Source organism: Pistacia vera, unplaced genomic scaffold (genome assembly GCF_008641045.1).
Source record: "Pistacia vera cultivar Batoury unplaced genomic scaffold, PisVer_v2 Contig174, whole genome shotgun sequence".
NCBI classification, from domain to species: domain Eukaryota; kingdom Viridiplantae; phylum Streptophyta; class Magnoliopsida; order Sapindales; family Anacardiaceae; genus Pistacia; species Pistacia vera.
In genome coordinates, this window is record NW_022195833.1 from 664,377 (window position 1) to 684,307 (window position 19,931).

The 19,931-nt window shown below is 33.5% G+C and overlaps 1 protein-coding gene and 1 pseudogene across 1 annotated transcript; both read left to right on the plus strand.

The window, feature by feature from the left end:
• The first annotated feature begins 535 nt into the window (after positions 1-535).
• Positions 536-7,775, plus strand: LOC116126001 (annotated as a pseudogene).
• An 8,524-nt stretch (positions 7,776-16,299) lies between these two features.
• On the plus strand, positions 16,300-19,158 carry LOC116126002 (TMV resistance protein N-like). Its single transcript, XM_031411703.1, has 2 exons — positions 16,300-16,781; positions 18,820-19,158. Exons 1-2 carry the CDS (start codon positions 16,300-16,302, stop codon positions 18,836-18,838), a joined length of 501 nt encoding a protein of 166 aa, XP_031267563.1. The 3' UTR covers positions 18,839-19,158.
• Positions 19,159-19,931: the final 773 nt, after the last annotated feature.

The following is a 19,931-nucleotide window of genomic DNA, read 5'->3' on the forward strand; positions in this document are numbered from 1 at the left end:
AGCAAATTGAATCTTTGATTGGACATTTGAGTATTTGGGTTAGGAAGTCGATTCATGATAATGACAAGAGTAAACTTATTAGAAAATGTGAAGTGGATTACATATATGAAACTGAAATATTATTTGATGATGTAGCTTTGGAATTGTTAGTCGATACGCTTTAGACAAAACTTCCCCCAAAGATTTTGTGCAGCTATCAAGAGGGTGTATCATATGCTAAAGGTGTTCCTTGCTCTTGAAGTTTTAGGTTCCTCTCATATATAGAGGACAAGAAAGAATGGGAAAGCTATATAAAAAGATTAACGAGAATTTTGATATAATATCCAAAAGGTATTAAAAGTAGTATGATGGGCTAATGATGAAGAGCAGGAGGTATTTTTGGATATTGCTTGTTTCTTTAAAGGGTATAATAGAGATCTTATAGAAGCAATCTTGGATGGCTGTGATAGCCCCACATTTTGATATAATGTTCTGATTGAAAGGTCTCTCATAACCGCATCATTGAACACCATAACAGCATGATTTACTTCAAGAAATGGGTAGAAGAATCGTTTGTCAGGAATCACCTAATGATCCTAGCAACGTAGTCGGCTTTTGGATCATGAGGATATCTTTTCAGGTATGACAAATAATGCGGTGAGAGCCAAAGACATTAATTTTATTTCTATGTTTATTTGAGATATTATGAAATATTAGTTTGTAGAACATTCAATTCCAGTTGTGAGAATATTACATTTTTTAAAAGAAAGTTAATTACTTGATAGTTAATGTAATTAAGCTATGTAATACTAACTCATCATCAATCTGCTATTGATTATAGGGGACCAGAGCTATTCTAGGCATGCGCTTGGATATGTCTGAAGTAAGACAGCTACATTTAAATCCTAAATCTTTCAAGAAGATGCATAACCTAAGATTCTTGGAAGACATGGCTGCTGGAATGATAAAAAGGTACATGCTTTCGAAGTCATAAATCTGATTTCTCTAAGCTACGGTACCTTGCTGGGATGGATATTCTGACAAATCATTGCCACCAAATTTTAATCCAAAAAACTGTTCTTGGAAGTACATGGCTGCTGGAATGATAAAAAGGTACATGGTTTCGAAGTCATTAAATCTGATTTCTTGAGCTACGGTACCTTCGCTGGGATGGATATTCTGCCAAATCATTGCCACTAATTTAATCCAAAAAACCTTGTTGACTCCACAGCCTTTTAGCAAAGTTAACAACTTTGGAATGGGGACCAGGTATATGTTAACTTTTATTTTTCATTTTGTGCTTTAAATTGTAAATATTTGTAGGTTATTTATGTTCTTTTAATTTTATTTTTTGTTCCAGAAACAAAACTCTTGAAATAATTATCTTTCAATTGTTCAAATCTCAAAATGGTCCATACTTCCCTAGTACCGTAGAAGAGTTATATTTAGATGGAACTGCAATAAAGAGATTGTCGTCATTAGAGCATGTTTAGACTAGTAATATTAAGTCTTAAAAACTGTTCAGGCTTGAGAGTCTCCCGGAGAAATTTGTGGTGGAAATCTCTTGAATATCTCTATCTTTCGGATTGTTCAAAACTTGACAGATTGCCTAACAGCTTGGGAAATTAAAAGCATTGAAGATACTTGAAGTCAGGGAATTGCTATAAGAGAAGTACCATCATCTATAAACATGTTTGAAATTCCTCGACAAGTTATCTTTGGCCGGATGTAGGAATTGGAGGTGCTGAGTTTCTAGAGTATCCTTTCCCAAGCTGGTGGTTGTGGAAACTAGATCTGACTGACTGTTGTACGAAGTGTTACCCAACGATCTTAGCCAAATACGCTCACTGGTGAGATTATATCTGGGCCGAAACAATTTGAGAGCTACCAGTGAGCATCAAAGACCTCTCTAACTTGTTATGGCTTGATTTACGCAATTGCAAGAAGCTTAAATCCTTACCGGAGCTTCCACAGCAGTTAGAGACAATAGAGGCACAGGGTTGCACCTCACTTGAAGCATTATCAGGTTTACCAGTCTGTGCCCAAGCACGTTTTACACGATTAGCTTCATCAATTGTTTCAAACTGAAATTACATCAATTGTTAAACGTTTTCCCTGAAGAAGAAGTAAGTCTCTCTCTCTCACTCTCTTTTCATATGATACTAAGCAATATATAATCTATTTTTAATTATATATATGCTCTTATTTTTTAATATTACTATACAAACTAATAATATTTTCTAATGTTAATTATAACCAATAATAAATAATTATATTATTCAATCAGCTTTAATGTTATTCAATAATTTAGTTATTTACATTAAATGAACTAAATATTATATTTTGTGGTGACTTTAATTATGATAAATTATTTAAAAATATTTTATTCATCTATCTATCACATCTTTTAAGCAACAAAATAGCGTAAGGTAAAAAGCACTGACCGCAGTAAGTGGACTTGTGGAAGGGGCACGTCAACTTAGTACGGTAATGTTGTATTAAGAGTACACAACTTTTTTTCCCAACCAAGGGTTGCCTACTCCTTTCTCACCAAAAAGTTTCAAAATACCAATTTACTACCCCAAGTTTATATTTTGACCAATCGCCAGCAATTCCAATATTGTTGCAAACCTCACCGCCACCATTCTCTTCCTCGATCATCTTTACAAAACCTTCAAACCGATCCATCGACCTTGCCAATCTTCGATAATCGAGCGTTTATAGAACACACAGCCGCCCCTCTCAAGTTAGATTATGACCACCTCAACCATTAAAATCTAGTCTGCCACTACAAAGACTCAACAACATCTTCTCTTCAAAAGCTCTAACATCCTGGACTAATTTGCTCTTTGTTTGTCGCCGAATTGGGAAGTAATTCTGGGTAGTAAATGGAATATGAACTTTAGGTAAGATTTTGTGAGACAATGTTAAATACAATTGGATTTACACGCATGACTCTTACAAATAAATATAATGTTCTCACAAAACTTACTTAAAAACGTCTTTATATATATTTTACAAGGACCTAATTGGCATTAAAGCAAACCTTAAAGGGAAGTTGAAACAATTAAGAAGATCAAAAGTTGATTATTTTCTTGGTAAGGTAACGAGAGACTACTTGCAGCGATCGATATTGTCGTCAAGTGCTTGTATATGTTACCCTGGAAGCAAAATTCCAGAGTGGTATTACTTCTAGTAGGTTGGCTCAGTGATAACTTAATTGGTTTGCTTTCTGTGCTGTTGCTACTTTTCGAGACTATCAAGAGCTTGGAACTTTCACAGTAAGATTTCGTTTGCTGTTAACAGGAGATCGTTTCCTTTGGCATTTGTTTGAATATAATGGGCATGAGGTTATTGAATTCGATCATGTTATTCGTTGGATATGATTTTGCTATCATGTTTGATGAATTGCCTACACTCAATTTGAATAGTGAGGGCTACATATGTTCTTTGTTGAGCATGGAAGTGAGATAGCATTGATTTCAGCAAGGTGAAAAGTGTGGAGTCACATTGTTGTACGACAAAGTAATTATATGGGAACAGATGCAAAAGTGGACAGAGACCAGAGATTGAAACCTATAGCTGGTGCCTACATTTAGAAATATAAAGCGACCAGTAAACAGGCACGGTAAGTTGATTAAATTAACCAAAAACTTAATAAAAGAAAGGCCTTGTTTTGTAGGTTTCTATGGACTTAACGCATATGCGGCCATGTGGGTAACTAAGAAGTAACTTTCTCATAGTTATGCCTCAAAAACTTTGGCCACTTTGTTCTTTCTTCTATAAGGTAAGTGGACTCAACATGAATTCAAATTATTTAGTAAATCATTACTGTGTAAACCTTGTAACAACTCTTTCCAGCGTTGGATGCTTCTCATACTCAATTAAACTTTGTTATTTGCATATATGTATTACTTTTAGCATGCATTTTCAGTTTGAACATGCATTGTACCTTGTTATCGAGATATGATTTATGGGTGAAGAATTATACGTCCTATATGATTTCATTGGTATTCTGTATAGTTGTAGTGGTGTCCAGCATAATAGTTCAATGGTTTCAAGGTAAAGCTTACTTTTTGTTGCCTTCTGAAGCTAGCTTTCTGCAATTTATATTGGCATTATATTTGGTTTGTCTTGTTTTGCATTACTATATATTTAGGTGAATCCAGCCATGCCCTCTAGATTCTGCAGTTTGAACTGCTATTATACTTAATATCAAGCATTCATCTGGTGAAGGCATAGTCTTCATTTTCTTTCAAATAAAAAACTCATTGCTCAAAGTGTGAGGGACATTTGATAATTTCTCCTCTGACGAGGATAAAAGGCTCCATTGAGGCAGCAGCCCATCCCATGCATATTGTGTGTACATCAGGTCGCACAATTCTTTTTAGAATTATTCATTCAATTCCTGAATTGCAGAATTGCCTCTTTCTGATGCTAGTCAGTTTGCAGCCTTCCCAGATGACTGAAACGAAAGCAAAAGCTGCAAAACACACGCCAAAGTACTATTCATCATAGAAGGATATATTCTTTATGGGAAAGGATTAACAGGTCATTACTCTGTTGTGGGAGGAAGCTAACCAAGTAATGAAAGAAGTTCAAGCTGACTAACAATGAAAGACAATACTGCAAAATTTCAGTGATTGTTTCAGTCTTGTTTTGTCTCTGGTGCACACACTAACATAATATTTTAGCTTGGCCTGTCGACACATATTGTGATGGCTGTCATTCTGAAATTCTCCGGATTTCTTCCCTGAATTCAGATTATGGTGCTGAACTATTTAATTAGATATGTTAGATGAAGGCTACTGCTATATGATCTTTTACTGCCGGATACTTTCTGTGTTGTGATTCAACATAGTACTATCTAATATTGATGATGTTTGGTTTTGTAGGCAGTGAAATGATGTTGATTGCTCTTTCTACTCTTGTAAGCTGCTACTATCTGGGTAATTGTTTTCTATGTGAAACTCTGGTTGGTTTTTCTGGCTTTTCCTGATGTTTTTGCCTTCTGAGGCTGCTTTTGTTTCGTGATTTGCTTAATTAGTTTGCTTTCTTTCTATGGCTATGCTGTGGCTTATAATACCATGTAAAGTACATGTCACAAGTTTTATGTTTTGTTTTAAAAGGTTCATGTTGATGCGTTGTTGTTGTGATTTATTGTAAAAAAGCTCAGCTTTTGATTATTACAAACATTTTTGGATGATTCTTATTGATGGACTTTTTTTTTTTTTTTTCTCTATACATATCACAGTTGGATCTCATGAAATGGAATTTTATTTGCTCCTAAGTTGGATTATGATCTTAGAACCAATATTTCCAACAAGGTGAGGTTTATGAAATAAGGTAAAGTCATCCTGCTCAAATATTGTCTCAGTTGCCAATTTCATTGCCTCACCCTAAACCCTAACCTTGTGATTTAGAGTTTTTTTTTTTTAATTTTAGGCATCTTCTGGGAAAAGAGATGAAAACAATAGAATAGAAAAGGTAAGGCATCTTCCTTGTTTCTTCTCTAAAATTATGGTTGCTTAATGTTTGCCTAATGGCTGAAACTATTCAAATATTACACTCCTAAAAGTGGTTCATGTATAATGCAATGAAGGTGGTTTTTGAAATAGTTCGCTAGGACTTTTGGTGACTGCTCTGTAATCTGATAATTTGTATTTGCTAATGTTAGCATATACTATTCAGTTGTTTTCTCTTGCTTTCTTGAATTATAACTGTTTTCAAATTTCCTCTTCTCCATGATTGACTCAGAAATTACTTAAATAGTCTATATCTGCACAAAACCCGAGAAGGCACATAACTAATGTACTATGCACTACTTTGACTTCACTGTATTCAATGCATTCATTCTCACAATTGACAATTTGAGCCATAGGTTGTGGCTAATTTGTGATATGGTTTTTTTAATATTTAAATGATATTCCCTTCAACAGAAATGAGTCTTTTTTCTTTCTTTTTTTTTTTTTTGGTCAAAATTCTGCAGATACAAAGACGTCTTGCACAAAACCGTGAGGTGCTCTAAAAGCCGGTTGTGGAAAAGGTATGATGAGGCCTGCTTTTAAACAGATTCCCTAACATGCAACAAGTGGATTGGGATTTTAAATTTAATTTGTGTTTGTTTTGCAGGGCTATGTTCAGTAGCTAGAATCTAGTAGATTAAGTTAGAAAAGTTGGAGCAAGAGCTTGAGCAAGCAGACAACAGGTATAGAGAAGATTACTATTTCTGTTTCTTGTTTAGTCGATTGGTGTTATGACACTAGAAAACCCTTTCCCTCATTTCCTATTCTCATTCAAATATTTGAAACAACGAATGCTACACTGAGGGTTTGTATATAGGTGGTGGAGTAGAAGGTTCTACGATGGGGTTCTCTGGCCTGTAAACTCAGGTTTGTCAAAATATTGTTGAATTACTTCTGGTTTTGATGTCCTCACTCACAGGCGTTGCTATTTCTTGAAATTGCATGTCTCTAATTGCGGTGTTTTGGTATCTGACTCTGGGGACCTAGAGTGTTCGCTTGATATTAGACTGTTTGTGGAATTTTGGTATTGCTAGCTTACCATCACCACTCAGTGTATGCTCCTGCTATCTATGTTTTAATCATGTTCCCTTCAAAGCATGATTCCCCCAAATGTTCATGTTTTATTTCCTAAATCTTCATTTTAATTTTCCGCCATTTTTTCAAGTGCTTGTAAAGAGTATGTAGAAAGACTTCATAACTTCTCATCCACACAGAAGTCATTTCAATGCAGTCTATAAATAAATGTCTCGAAAATGTCCTGGCAAAAGATTCCAGCCATCCATAAGCACAAGTTTCCAACGCTTTGCAAACTTGACACCACCGTGAAAATTGATGTTGTGTTATGAAGCTATGTAATAATCTCTGATGTGCTGAATGGTGTTCTTTGTGATTTGATTTCCGTAATTCCTGTTGCTTATAGAACACTACTTTTTGTCATTTTTGTCTTGCATTCAACAAAAAGTCCTCATCGAGGTTGTGCAGAATTGTTCATTTGAGATGGAGTATGGACACCGGGTTGAAGAGCAAAATAGGCAAACTTGTGAACTGTGGTCTGCTTTGCAGGCCCATATTAGTGATATAGAGCTTCACATACGTGGAGGGTGGCATGAGCCACTATTTTGAACTTTTCGCATGAAATCTATTGCTGCAAAAGCCGATGTTTTCTATGTAATGTCTAGCATGTGGAAGACAGCAACCGAACGTTTTTCTTTTGGATTGGAGGATTTCGCCTTCGAGCTTCTTAAGGTGATTATATTTCTATTTATTTAATAAGTGAATAATTTGCTCCATTGAAGGTATTTATGGATAATATATTATATATATGTGTAAAATTTGCTCTTTCACATATTGCTTAATCAGATGCTCTGTCTCAAGGCATGGAGAAATTGTAATAACTCTTGCTGAAACTGTAGCTGCTGGTCAACTGGTAGGAGGAGGTAGTCCACGGATACCTACTGCAATGGAGAAGTTGGAAGCTCTAGTCGTCTTTGTGAACCAGGTAAGAATAGCTGATGTTTCTATTTGCATGCTATCTGTACTTTCAATATCTTTCAGTAATCCATTTCTGATCTGTCAATTAGTTCTTTATCAGACAATCTGTTAAATTGAGAAACTTTCTAGTGAGCGAATTTGCACTTCTACTTCTTGTCCAAACAGGCTGACCATTTTCACCAGGAAATGCTACAGCAGATGCCTCGTATCCTAACAACTCGCCAAGCAGCTTGAGGCTTGCTTGCGTTGGGGGAGTACTTCAACGACTTAGAGCTCTGAGTTCTATTTGGGTCACTTGTTCGTGAGCCTGCCTAATCATATACCAGAAAAAGGTCTACAAGCACAAAATCTCTGGAAAATCATCACCATCTAACTTTGTTTCCCCCTCGAGGTACCTGTGGACATTGTTGAAAAACTAATTTGCATCCTCTCAACGGCTGACATTTTGAAGCAACCACACCATGCGTCCTGAGAAATTGTATATAAATAGTTTTTTTACGCCAGAGGAAGTAGTTTGTAATTTTCAATGCATGATGTACATTTTATCATCTTTTAAAGAATATATTTAGGTTTTATGCTTTGGGGTACTGTCGCAACGTCGTCATGTAAATCTTTACAAGACGACAATTTTGGTTCTTATGTTTGTTGCGTAAATCGTGTATTTCATAATGTTTTTGTGTTATTGAGTATGAAAAGATACTTGTTCTCGAGGTAGGTGTACTTAAATAAAGATTTAGTCATTGGTTAGTGGGAGAATGAAAGAATGCTCATTTTATAAATATCAATTCGTTCTATTCATTCTAATATAATGAATTGGAAATCTGATGAAGAGAGCCAAAACAATTAATCTCAAAGCATCACTTCTTTGGACTTCAATGGTTATAGTAATAATCAGTGAGCAATAAGATACGATACCAAAAATCTGCATCGAAAATGTGTATCGGCCTATGTGTATCAGGGGTCTGCTTTTTTATCAATTTTTTTTTAGTGAACGCTGTCATCGAATTTGGACGGCCGTTCACTCACATAGACTCCCGTCTTATTATATGGACGAGGTCCATATACCAGGGACGGACGTCCCCATTTAAAGGACGCCCGTCCATAAATAAAATACAATAAAAAAATTTACAAACATTATGGAAGGCCGTTCATAGGTTGTGGACGGTCGTCCCTTAATTTTGGATGAGCGTCCGCAAATACGGGACGCCCGTCCATTAAGTTTGGACGGCGTCCGTAAGGAATGGACGCCCGTCCAAACTTAATTTGTTTTAAAAATAAAATAAAAAATTTGGACGCCTGTTCATAAATTGTGGACGGGCGTCCTTTAAGTTTGGACAGGCGTCCGTACTAATGGATGCCCGTCCATTATGTATGGACGACAGTCCACACTTAAGGGATGGCCGTCCCTTATGTAAACAGTAAATGGACGGAACTACTGATTGCATCGTCCACGCCCTCCGTTCATCGTCATACTCCGATCTCTTCAGCCACGCTTCACTCAGTTCAACGCCCTCCATTTCATCGTCATACTCCACTCTAAAAACCCTCTTCATCTTTCCTAAGTTTCCCAGCTAGTTGAGTGAACTCTTCCAGAACAACTTCAACCGTCCTGAGTTTCTCAACCATGGCGTCAAACTCTCTCATTACCTTTATAAAGAAGCAGCTTCTGTGGTAGTAAAAAGCTAGATATGGAAGATCAAAGGTGATCAATTGGCATTCTCTTCTTCCTATTATCTTGCAGGGCTTGCGTGGGTTTTTCCGGTGACTTTCACTTTCACTGTGTCTTGTGATTTCTTCTCACTTCTTGGGTTGCCATTGTGACTGAGTTAAGGAGTAGAATAAAAAATAGAATCAAGTAAGCTATCCAGATAAGAAGTTTGGGCAGCTGGTGTTGGTAATTGCCTCTTGCTCTGTGTACTATGCTCTCTGCTTTTTCTTCTATTTGCCGACAACTTTTACATAAAAAAGTAAGCAGTCGACTAGTCGTTTCCATGGAAGTTATTCTTACATCATACAAACGCTTAAGAGAGTTAAAAGATAAGATTGATTATGGTTACCATTTGAAAAATCCAGCATGGCAATACGCATTCATGCGCATTTATTGGTTCTTTGCATATACAATACTGTATATTTATTTCAGCAAAGATCGGTAGAATATTCAATTTCAGCTCGTGTGGGATATAGAGAGTGTTTGAAACATGAATCGTGATGAGACGTTACATATGAAAACTGGAAAGTCCTAAGTGAGCTTACACTTTATATACAGCATGGCAATTGAGACGAAGAAAAAGAGGAGGAATGAAGACGAGAAGAAGATGGGTTTTTGTTTATATTGTTTTTTTTTATTAAAAGTATGGACGATGGACGCCTGTCCAAATGTAAGGGGCGGCCATTCAAAATTTATGGAGGGCCATCCCCAAAGTTTTTTTTTTTTTTTTTTCATATTTGGGTCAAGGAATGGACGACCGTCCATATGTATGGACAGCCGTCCCTAATGTTTTGCAAATTTGTTATTAGTGATTTTATTTATAGACGAGCGTCCTTAAATAGGGATGCCCGTCCTGGAATATGAACCTTGTCCATATAATATGGACAGGAGTCCATGTGAGTGAACGGTCGTCAAATTTGATGGACGGCCGTTCACTAAAAAAAATTGATAAAAAATTAGCGCCTGATACACGTTAGGCCGATACACATTTCGGTGCAGATTTTGCGTGTCCGTAGATTTGGTTGGACGGAGTCCTATCATCTCCATATGCCATTATAAGCAGCACCGTTTATTTGCTCCTCAAATCTGTCCTCACAACCAGCTCAACTCATTTAATTGCCCCACCAGGGACGGTTAAGAAGCATGTGTAGACATAAAAGTCCTCAAATGATTCTATTGGATTGAATATATACATGTGTGTGTGATAGGATATTGTATTATGTTTGGGACAATACTAGATTGAACAAAATAATTATATTCAAATTTCATAATAATATAATAAAATTTATAATATTAATATTCAAAATATATTGGCAAAAATTGCATTTATAATATAAATAGTTTTTAAATATATATAATTATAAATTTCAGTAGGAAATTCAAGGTTTTATAGTCCATCATTTCTGGGGTTTCTTGTTTGCCGGATCTTCAGGATATATATGCCAAACCTTGTGCCTAGGTTGGGAGAAGCTAGCAGGTGTGACCATGGTGACCTTAAACACTGCATAATCTATTTGGTCAAGCAAACTCAAATAGATTATGCAGTGTTTAAGGGGTGGGAGCAATAGATGGTGCATTTGACAGGTTTTACTGGTTATAAAGTCCCGTGTGCACTTGTGGGTTTCAATATGCATCCAGTATACTGCAGTCCTTTGTAGTGCCATGTATGAAGGATGGGAACTTGGGCAGGATGGATTTCTTGCAGATGATATATATATATATATATATATATATATATGCTGCATCGTAGGCTAGACAGTGGAAAAGTTGCAGTCTCAGCTGTGGCTTTGGTGTGGGAAGTGAGGTTGCCCTTTGTGCATATCTTTTCGTTGTTTTTTTTTTTTTTGGGCTGCCGTTGGGAGAGATGGACAGAGATTCTATGGCGTTCCTCTCTTGTTTGGCTTTTTGTATAGGATCACAAGATCGTAGAGATTAGGCTTCTTGTGGTTGTGCACTCTTGCTTAGACATTCATTTTGTATATTTCTTCTATGACAGTTCTTTTTAATACAACCAAATAACACGGTTTGACCTCTCTCAGTGATTTATCCATTTTAAAATAACCAAAATTTCTATTCTTTTGAAAGTCATTTTACAATTTTCACACTTATTGATAAGAGATATACGAAAGAAAAGATGGGCGAATTATTGGCTCATCAATTTCATAAAATCAACTAACACTACTTGACCTCCTTCAGTGATCTGTCTAGGTTGCAATACAATTTACAATCATACACTTGTTTTTATTATAGACTTTGAATAAGCTTTAACGAATATCCCATTGATCTTTGCATGTGATTGTTTGTTCAATAATGTACCTGCAATTATTTTATTTAATAAGAGGTTTCATTAAAACATAATTTAAGAATGAAATTGCTAATAATAATAATGTCAAAGGCAATAGGATGTATGAGGAAGAAGTCATTAATGGTTGAATAGATCATCTGTTTGCTGCTAATAGGAATAGAGAGACTTTGGGTTTCTGCTGTGTAAGTTGACAGAAGGCTGGTTTGCTCTAGCCTTGGTTTGGGCTTGTTTTTGCTTTGTAAATTGTTGTTTCTTTTTGTCCCAGCCTTATTTTTTTGTTAAGCCTGTTGTAATGGATTGTACATCCAGCTTTTAGGCTTTTGCTTTATTTTCTTCCTTGGGCTTGTCCAAGGTAAGAGAGTGTGGGGGTGTCCCTTTTCCCTGTATTCTTTCGTTTTTTTATACAATTACCGAGTTTTCTTGAAAAAAAAAAAAATTATTATTTTCTCAAGAAGATGCATTCTGGATTTTTTTTTTTTTTTAAAAAAGATGTCATCATATTACTAATACTTTAATAGCATACCATTATAATTTATATATTGAATAAAATATTTCCTTAACTGCCAATAATTTAATATATTGCTAATTAGAATATCATAGCAATTCCAAAAAAAAAAAAAAAAGGTGTTATAAAGCAAATAACAGGGTTTGATTAGCTCCTGTAGTGATCTTTTCATTTGTAAGTGAAACGAAACGAAAATTTTACAATTTCTAAAGAACAAAGTCTATTGTGTTAACTAAACTGAAAATTATACTGATGCAGCTAATATATAAAACACTTTATTAGCTCAGGTAAACGCTTATATCAAGAGAACATATTGTTCTATAAAGGCAATAAAAAATAAACGACTTAGTTTTCCCTTCCTAATTTAGTTATTGAATTAGCTCTCAATGTTTTAGTTATTGAATTCCCCATCACTTAAAAATGAATGAAAAGAATTGAATTTTGAGATAAAAATTGAATAAATTGGACGTATTAAGGGGATTGAGAAATTAGAGTTTGTTTTGAAAAGATAGGAAACTGATGTGATGACACATCTTTTTAATACAATTATATAACATGGCTTGACAGTGATTTATCTATCTCAAAGTAATAACAATTTCTATTCTTTTGAAAGTTATATCACACTTGTTTTGAACGTCAAAGATTTGAGATAAGCAATAATCTAGAAATAGACTTTTTATTAATTATTTTCCAAAAAAATTATTCCTTTTAAAATACTGTTATTTAGTTTCTAGCTTGTCTTATCTTATAATTCAAATTGAATGTGGAAAATTTTTATGTTAGTTGTATTGACTTGCTGCCTTAGACGACTATCTACTTTTTCTACAATGTTGTGATTGTAATTATTTTTATTTCTAAAAAAAATCTCTTTAGGGGTTAACAACAATATTTAAGTTCCAACACTACATAATTTATAAAAGTATGTAAGGATTTTTCAAAGGATCTCAGCTGTATTGGTTAAAGTTATATTTTATTTCTTCAATTTAAAGTCTAAATTAGTATATCACTTTTATTAAATATAATTGAACTTTTTTATTTATTGCATCGGAAGTTAATACATTTTCAATGCATGTTTTATCTTTGTTTCATTTTTTAAGGAACTAATTTGATGACAAATTTTTTTAATACAACTATATAATACAGTTTGACTTGACCCCCTTTAGTGATTTATCTATCTATCTCAAAGTAACCAAAATTAATTTTCTTTTGAAATTTATATTACAATTTCTACACTTATTGATAAAAATACGGAAGAAAAGATGGATTGCTAGCACATTAATTCATAAAATTAATTAACAGGGCTTGACTTCCTCTGCTGATATATCCAAATTGCTCTACAATTTGCAATTGCACTCTTGTTTTTGTTAGGAGACTTTGAATAAGCTTAAGCAAATACTCCACTAATCTTTGCTTGTAATTTTTTGTTCAATAAGGTTTTTACAATAATATTATTCAGTAGGATTATCATACAGTATGCTCTTAGTTTATATATCAAGGGCATTAAAAGACAAAGAATTTTGTATATCAATGTATGTATCCTTATTAGAGCACACATTAAAACAATACTATTTAGTAATTAAGAGGGTCTATTATACGTAGTTTCATGATATATGGAAGGCATTTACAAGTATTATAACAAAGAGAATTATTGTTAATAATGAAGCTGGATTCAATTTAATGTGAAATTAAGTAAATAAATATCCAATGGAATATATGTTCACCGGCAGAATTTGAATAAGCTCATAAATCGCCCTTTTTGTCTTTTTTCCTTTCCTTTTTTTGACTCGCAGTTCCTAGGTTTAGTGACTCCAGGATCCGAAAACTTGCCCGACATTTCAACTGGAATTTCAATTATCAAATTCTCCATCAATTGAAAACGAAAGAAAATAATTGAATTTCGGTATTAAAAAAAAGAATTAATAAAAGGGATTAAGCAGGTTGAGAAATTAGGTATTAAAAAATAGAATTAATAAAATGGATTAAGCGGGTTGAGAAATTAGGATTTGTGTTGTGGTGTCTACACTCATTTTGTGTATATTTTATAGGACAACTCTTTTTAATACAACCGTATAACACGATTTAACTTCTCTTAGTGATTTATCCATTTTAAAGTAACTTGGAAGTCATATTACAATTTCTACACTTATTGATAAGATATACACGAAAGAAAAGATAGAGAACTGTTGGCTCATTAATTTCATATTATTAATTAACACGACTTGACCTCCTTTAATGATTTGTCCAGGTTGTAATATAATTTGCAATTACACATTTACTTTTATCAAGAGACTTTACATAAGCTTTAGCGAATATTTCATTAATCTTTGCATGTGATTGTTTGTTCAATAATGTTCTTGAAATAATTTTATTTAAGAAGAGGTTTTAATAAAACATAGTTTAAGAATGAGATTGTTAATAATAATAATGTCAAAGGTAAGAGGAGGTTTATTGAGATCTATCCAACTAAGAGTACAATTTACAATTGCACAATTGTTTATTTCTTCGTTATTTATATATTTTTTTCCATCTATTTCTTCTTTCCTTTTCTTAGCTCTTAGTGATTTAGTTATTGAATTCTCCATCAATTAAAAATGAATTAAAAGAATTGAATAAATTGGTCGTGTTAAGGGGATTAAGAAAGTATAGTCTGTTTTAAAAAGATAGGAAACTGATGTGATAACATATCTTTTTAATATAACTGTATAACACGACTTGACATTTTCTAGTGATTTATTAATCTCAAAGTAACAACAATTTCTATTCTTTTGGAAGTTATATTACAATTTCCACACTTGTTTTGAATGTCAAAGATTTGAGATAAGCAACAACCTAGAAATAGATCTTTTATGAATTATTTTCCAAAAACTATTCCTTCGAAAATACTATTATTTAGTTTCTAACTTGTCTTATCTTACACTTCAAATTGAATGTGGAAAATTTCTATGTTAGTTGTATTGACTTGCTGACTTGGACGACTATCAACTTTTTGTACCATACCGTGAATGTAATTATTTTTATTTCTAAAAAAAAAAAAAATCTCTTTAGGGCTTAACAATAATATTTAAGTTCCAACACTACATAATTTATATAAAAGTATGTAGGGATTTCATAGGATTTCAGCTTTATTAGTTGAAATTATATTTTATTTCTTCAATTTAGAGTCTAAATTAGTATGTTACTTTCATAGAATATAATTTAACTTTTTAATTTATTACATCAAAGGTTAGTACATTTTTAATGCACGTATTTATCTTTGTTATTTTCAACGCATATGTTTATCTTTGTTTCATTTTCAAATAACTAATTTGATAACACATTTTTTTGACCTTCTTTAGTGATCTCCCTATCTCAAAGTAACAAAACTTTCTTTTCTTTCGAAATTTATATTACAATTTCTACCCTTGTCGATAAAAATATGGAAGAAAAGATGGATTGCTAGCACATCAATCGCATAAAATTAATTAACATGACTTGACTTCCTCTAGTCATATATCCAAATTGCTCTACAATTTACAATCGCACACTTGTTTTTGTTAGGAGACTTTTAATAAGCTTAAGTGAATACTTCACTAATTTTTGCATGTAATTTTTTGTTTAATAATGTTTTTGCAATAATATTATTAAGTAGGATTATTTTAACACGTGCCCTTAGTGCATACATCAAGGGCATTAAAAGGCAAAAAATTTAGTATATCAATGCATTGATTTTTTTAGCACATAACATGTATTGAAATATGACTTCTTCAAACTTATGAGTTTCTTTGTTTCTTTCTTCTGCAGAATAAAAAAGACTGAAATAAGAGAAATAGAAATGGATCAGTGTCCTTACCAAGGACTAAACCACACAAAAATTAATTTTATTTTATGTAATTCAATAAATTGTTATAATATTTTTTGTTATAATAACAGTTTTTCATGATTGCAGAGACAAAGTTAACAGCAAATAGTGGGCGATGTAGAAGGGTAGATCGGGAATTTAACTAAATTGTAATGACTTGGAAACTTTTGGGTGTAACTAAATGTGAACCCTTGCTGAGGAATTTCTCGTGTGGAATTAATGAATTTGTGTCACAATCACACCAGATGTGAATGGCTTATTACTTGTTTGTTGGGGTTGCAATTATTAGTCTAGTCAAAAAAGAAAAAGAAAAAAGGCAAGACATCTTCTAGGCAAGGAGATAAGTTGAAATACTTAGAGATTGATGCAAAGACTCATTTATATGTTGTCTTGGTTTAGCTCTTTATGTTTTTGTTAATGTCAAGTAATTCTCATCACTGGAAGTTAATGGCTGCTGCTTCTTCTTCATCTTCTCCTCAAGAGAAGTATGATGTTTTTCTTAGTTTCAGAGGTGAGGATACCCACAATAATTTTACTAGCCATCTGTATGCCGCTTTGTGTCAACAAATGATCAATACATTCGTTGATGACGAGCTTAAAACAGGGGATCAAATTTCTCCATCTCTTTGGAATGCAATTGAAGGGTCAAAGATTTCCTTGATCATTTTCTCAAAAGAGTATTCTTCTTCAGGATGGTGCCTTGAAGAACTTGTAAAGATCCTTGAATGCAAGAACAGTTATGGTCAGATTGTAATCCCTGTTTTCTATGGTGTATATCCATCATATGTAAGGAATCAGATTGAGACTTTTTGGGACTCATTTTCTAAGCTTGAAAAACGTTTCAAGGGTTCGCAAGAAACATTGCAGAGATGGAGGACTGCTTTGAGAGAAGCTGCCAATCTGTCTGGCTTTGATTCAAATGTCATCAGGTGACTGTTAATACTTTTATTTTCTGCTGATTTTTTGTTTTTCATTTAACTTATTTGACTTATTTAATTCTTCGTTTCAATTTAGCATTAATCATTGGTTGAACTATTTAATATTTTTTAATTGTGTATCACTCAACTGTCGTCCACATGTGATATTAAATAGAAACATTGGTAGACGTGATATATGGAAAGTTATCATTTTATATTAAAACTAAGCCATATGTACTCTTAGATTATTACTTTACACTGTGAAAATCATGTTGTCTGACAAATCAATGTTTTTTTGGTCTCTTTAGGAAAGGAAAAAAACGATAAGAACCAATAATATGAAGTTAAAACAAGTGATAAGTTCTTTGGCATTAAGGGTTTGGAGAGAAATGTAAAAGAAATAGTAGATACATGAAAGATATTGAGTTTTAGTGACAATTTTTTTAAACTCTTTTGTTTTGGAGGGCTGATCCTGTGTTAATGTTTAAATATGATGTCATTTGATAGCAAACTACTAGTTCAGTTTTTTATTAGGTAGCTTAACTTTTATTGATTTTTTTATTAGGCTATATAATGTTTTTTGCATTGAGATATATGACATATGTCAAATTAATTATTATTGTTAAGGATGTGCAAAGGTTCAAACTCTATTTGACATCCAAATTTTTTTTCCATTGGTCACATATCCAAGGATGGAAAATGTACATTGTTTTCGTTTTGATTTATCTAATTTGAGTATTTTCCTTTTTTTTTTTTTTTTTTTATTTATATTTGGTAGGTCTGAGTCTATACTTGTACAGAAAGTTGTCGAAAATATTTTGGAGATATTGAATGAGGATTCTCCCTTAATTAAACAAGAACCTAGTTGGGGTAGATTCTAGAATCGAGTATATTGAATGGCAACTATTCATTGGGTTTCTTGGTCTTCGCAAGATAGGAATTTGGGGTATTGGTGAAATAGGTAAGACCACTCTTGCTGGTGCTGCGTTCAATAAAATCTCTAGACATTTTGAAAACTCTTACTTTGTTAAAAATATTAGAGAAGAATCAGAGAAAAGCAAGGGGCTAACTAAGTTGCACAAAAAACTTATTCGTGCAATTTTAAAGGATAAACATGCCAATATAGGATCCCCCTTCACCAAAAAAAGGCTTGCTTGCAAGAAAGTTCTCATTGTGTTTGATGATGTGACAGATCTAAAGCAAATTGAATCTTTGATTGGACATTTTGAGTATTTGGGTTCAGGAAGTCGATTCATGATAACGACAAGAGATAAACGAGTATTAGAAAAATGTGAAGTGGATTACATATATGAAACTGAAATATTATTTGATGATGTAGCTTTGGAATTGTTTAGTCGATACGCCTTTAGACAAAACCTTCCCCCAAAAGATTTTGTGCAGCTATCTAAGAGGGTGTTATCATATGCTAAAGGTGTTCCACTTGCTCTTGAAGTTTTAGGTTCCTCTCTATATAAGAGGACAAAGAAAGAATGGGAAAGCTATATAAAAAGATTAACGAGAATTCTTGATATGAATATCCAAAAGGTATTAAAAGTAAGTTATGATGGGCTAAATGATGAAGAGCAGGAGGTATTTTTGGATATTGCTTGTTTCTTTAAAGGGTATAATAGAGATCTTATAGAAGCAATCTTGGATGGCTGTGGCATAGCCCCACATTTTGATATTAATGTTCTGATTGAAAGGTCTCTCATAACCGCATCATTGAACACCATAACAATGCATGATTTACTTCAAGAAATGGGTAGAGATATCGTTTGTCAGGAATCACCTAATGATCCTAGCAAACGTAGTCGGCTTTTGGATCATGAGGATATCTTTTCAGTATTGACAAATAATGCGGTGAGAGCCAAAGACATTAATTTTTTATTTCTATGTTTTATTTGAGATATTATGAAATATTAGTTTGTAGAACATTCAATTCCAGTTTGTAGAATATATTACATTTTTTAAAAGAAAGTTAATTACTTGATAGTTAATGTAATTAAGCTATGTAATACTAACTCATCATCAATCTGCTATTGATTATTAGGGGACCAGAGCTATTCTAGGCATGCGCTTGGATATGTCTGAAGTAAGACAGCTACATTTAAATCCTAAATCTTTCAAGAAGATGCATAACCTAAGATTCTTGGAAGTACATGGCTGCTGGAATGATAAAAAGGTACATGCTTTCGAAGTCATAAAATCTGATTTCTCTAAGCTACGGTACCTTCGCTGGGATGGATATTCTGACAAATCATTGCCACTAAATTTTAATCCAAAAAACCTTGTTGCACTCCACATGCCTTTTAGCAAAGTTAAACAACTTTGGAATGGGGACCAGGTATATGTTAACTTTTATTTTTCATTTTGTGCTTTAAATTGTAAATATTTGTAGGTTATTTATGTTCTTTTAATTTTATTTTTTGTTCCAGAAACAAAATCTCTTGAAATAATTATTCTTTTCAATTGTTCAAATCTCAAAATGGTTCCATACTTCCCTAGTACCGTAGAAGAGTTATATTTAGATGGAACTGCAATAAAAGAATTGTCGTCATTAGAGCATCTGTTTAGACTAGTAATATTAAGTCTTAAAAACTGTTCAAGGCTTGAGAGTCTCCCGGAGAATATTTGTGAGTGGAAATCTCTTGAATATCTCTATCTTTCGGATTGTTCAAAACTTGACAGATTGCCTAACAGCTTGGGAAATTTAAAAGCATTGAAGATACTTGAAGTCAAGGGAATTGCTATAAGAGAAGTACCATCATCTATAACATGTTTGAAATTCCTCGACAAGTTATCTTTGGCCGGATGTAGGAATCTGGAGGTGCTGAGTTTCCTAGAGTATCCTTTCCCAAGCTGGTGGTTGTGGAAACTAGATCTGACTGACTGTTGTATCGAAGTGTTACCCAACGATCTTAGCCAAATACGCTCACTGGTGAGATTATATCTGGGCCGAAACAATTTTGAGAGCCTACCAGTGAGCATCAAAGACCTCTCTAACTTGTTATGGCTTGATTTACGCAATTGCAAGAAGCTTAAATCCTTACCGGAGCTTCCACAGCAGTTAGAGACAATAGAGGCACAGGGTTGCACCTCACTTGAAGCATTATCAGGTTTACCAAGTCTGTGCCCAAGCACGTTTTACACGATTAGCTTCAT

What these genes read in the sequence shown, in the direction of transcription:
- LOC116126002 (XM_031411703.1), top strand. Translation starts at nt 16,300, where the DNA reads ATGGCTGCTGCTTCTTCTTCATCTTCTCCTCAAGAGAAGTATGATGTT.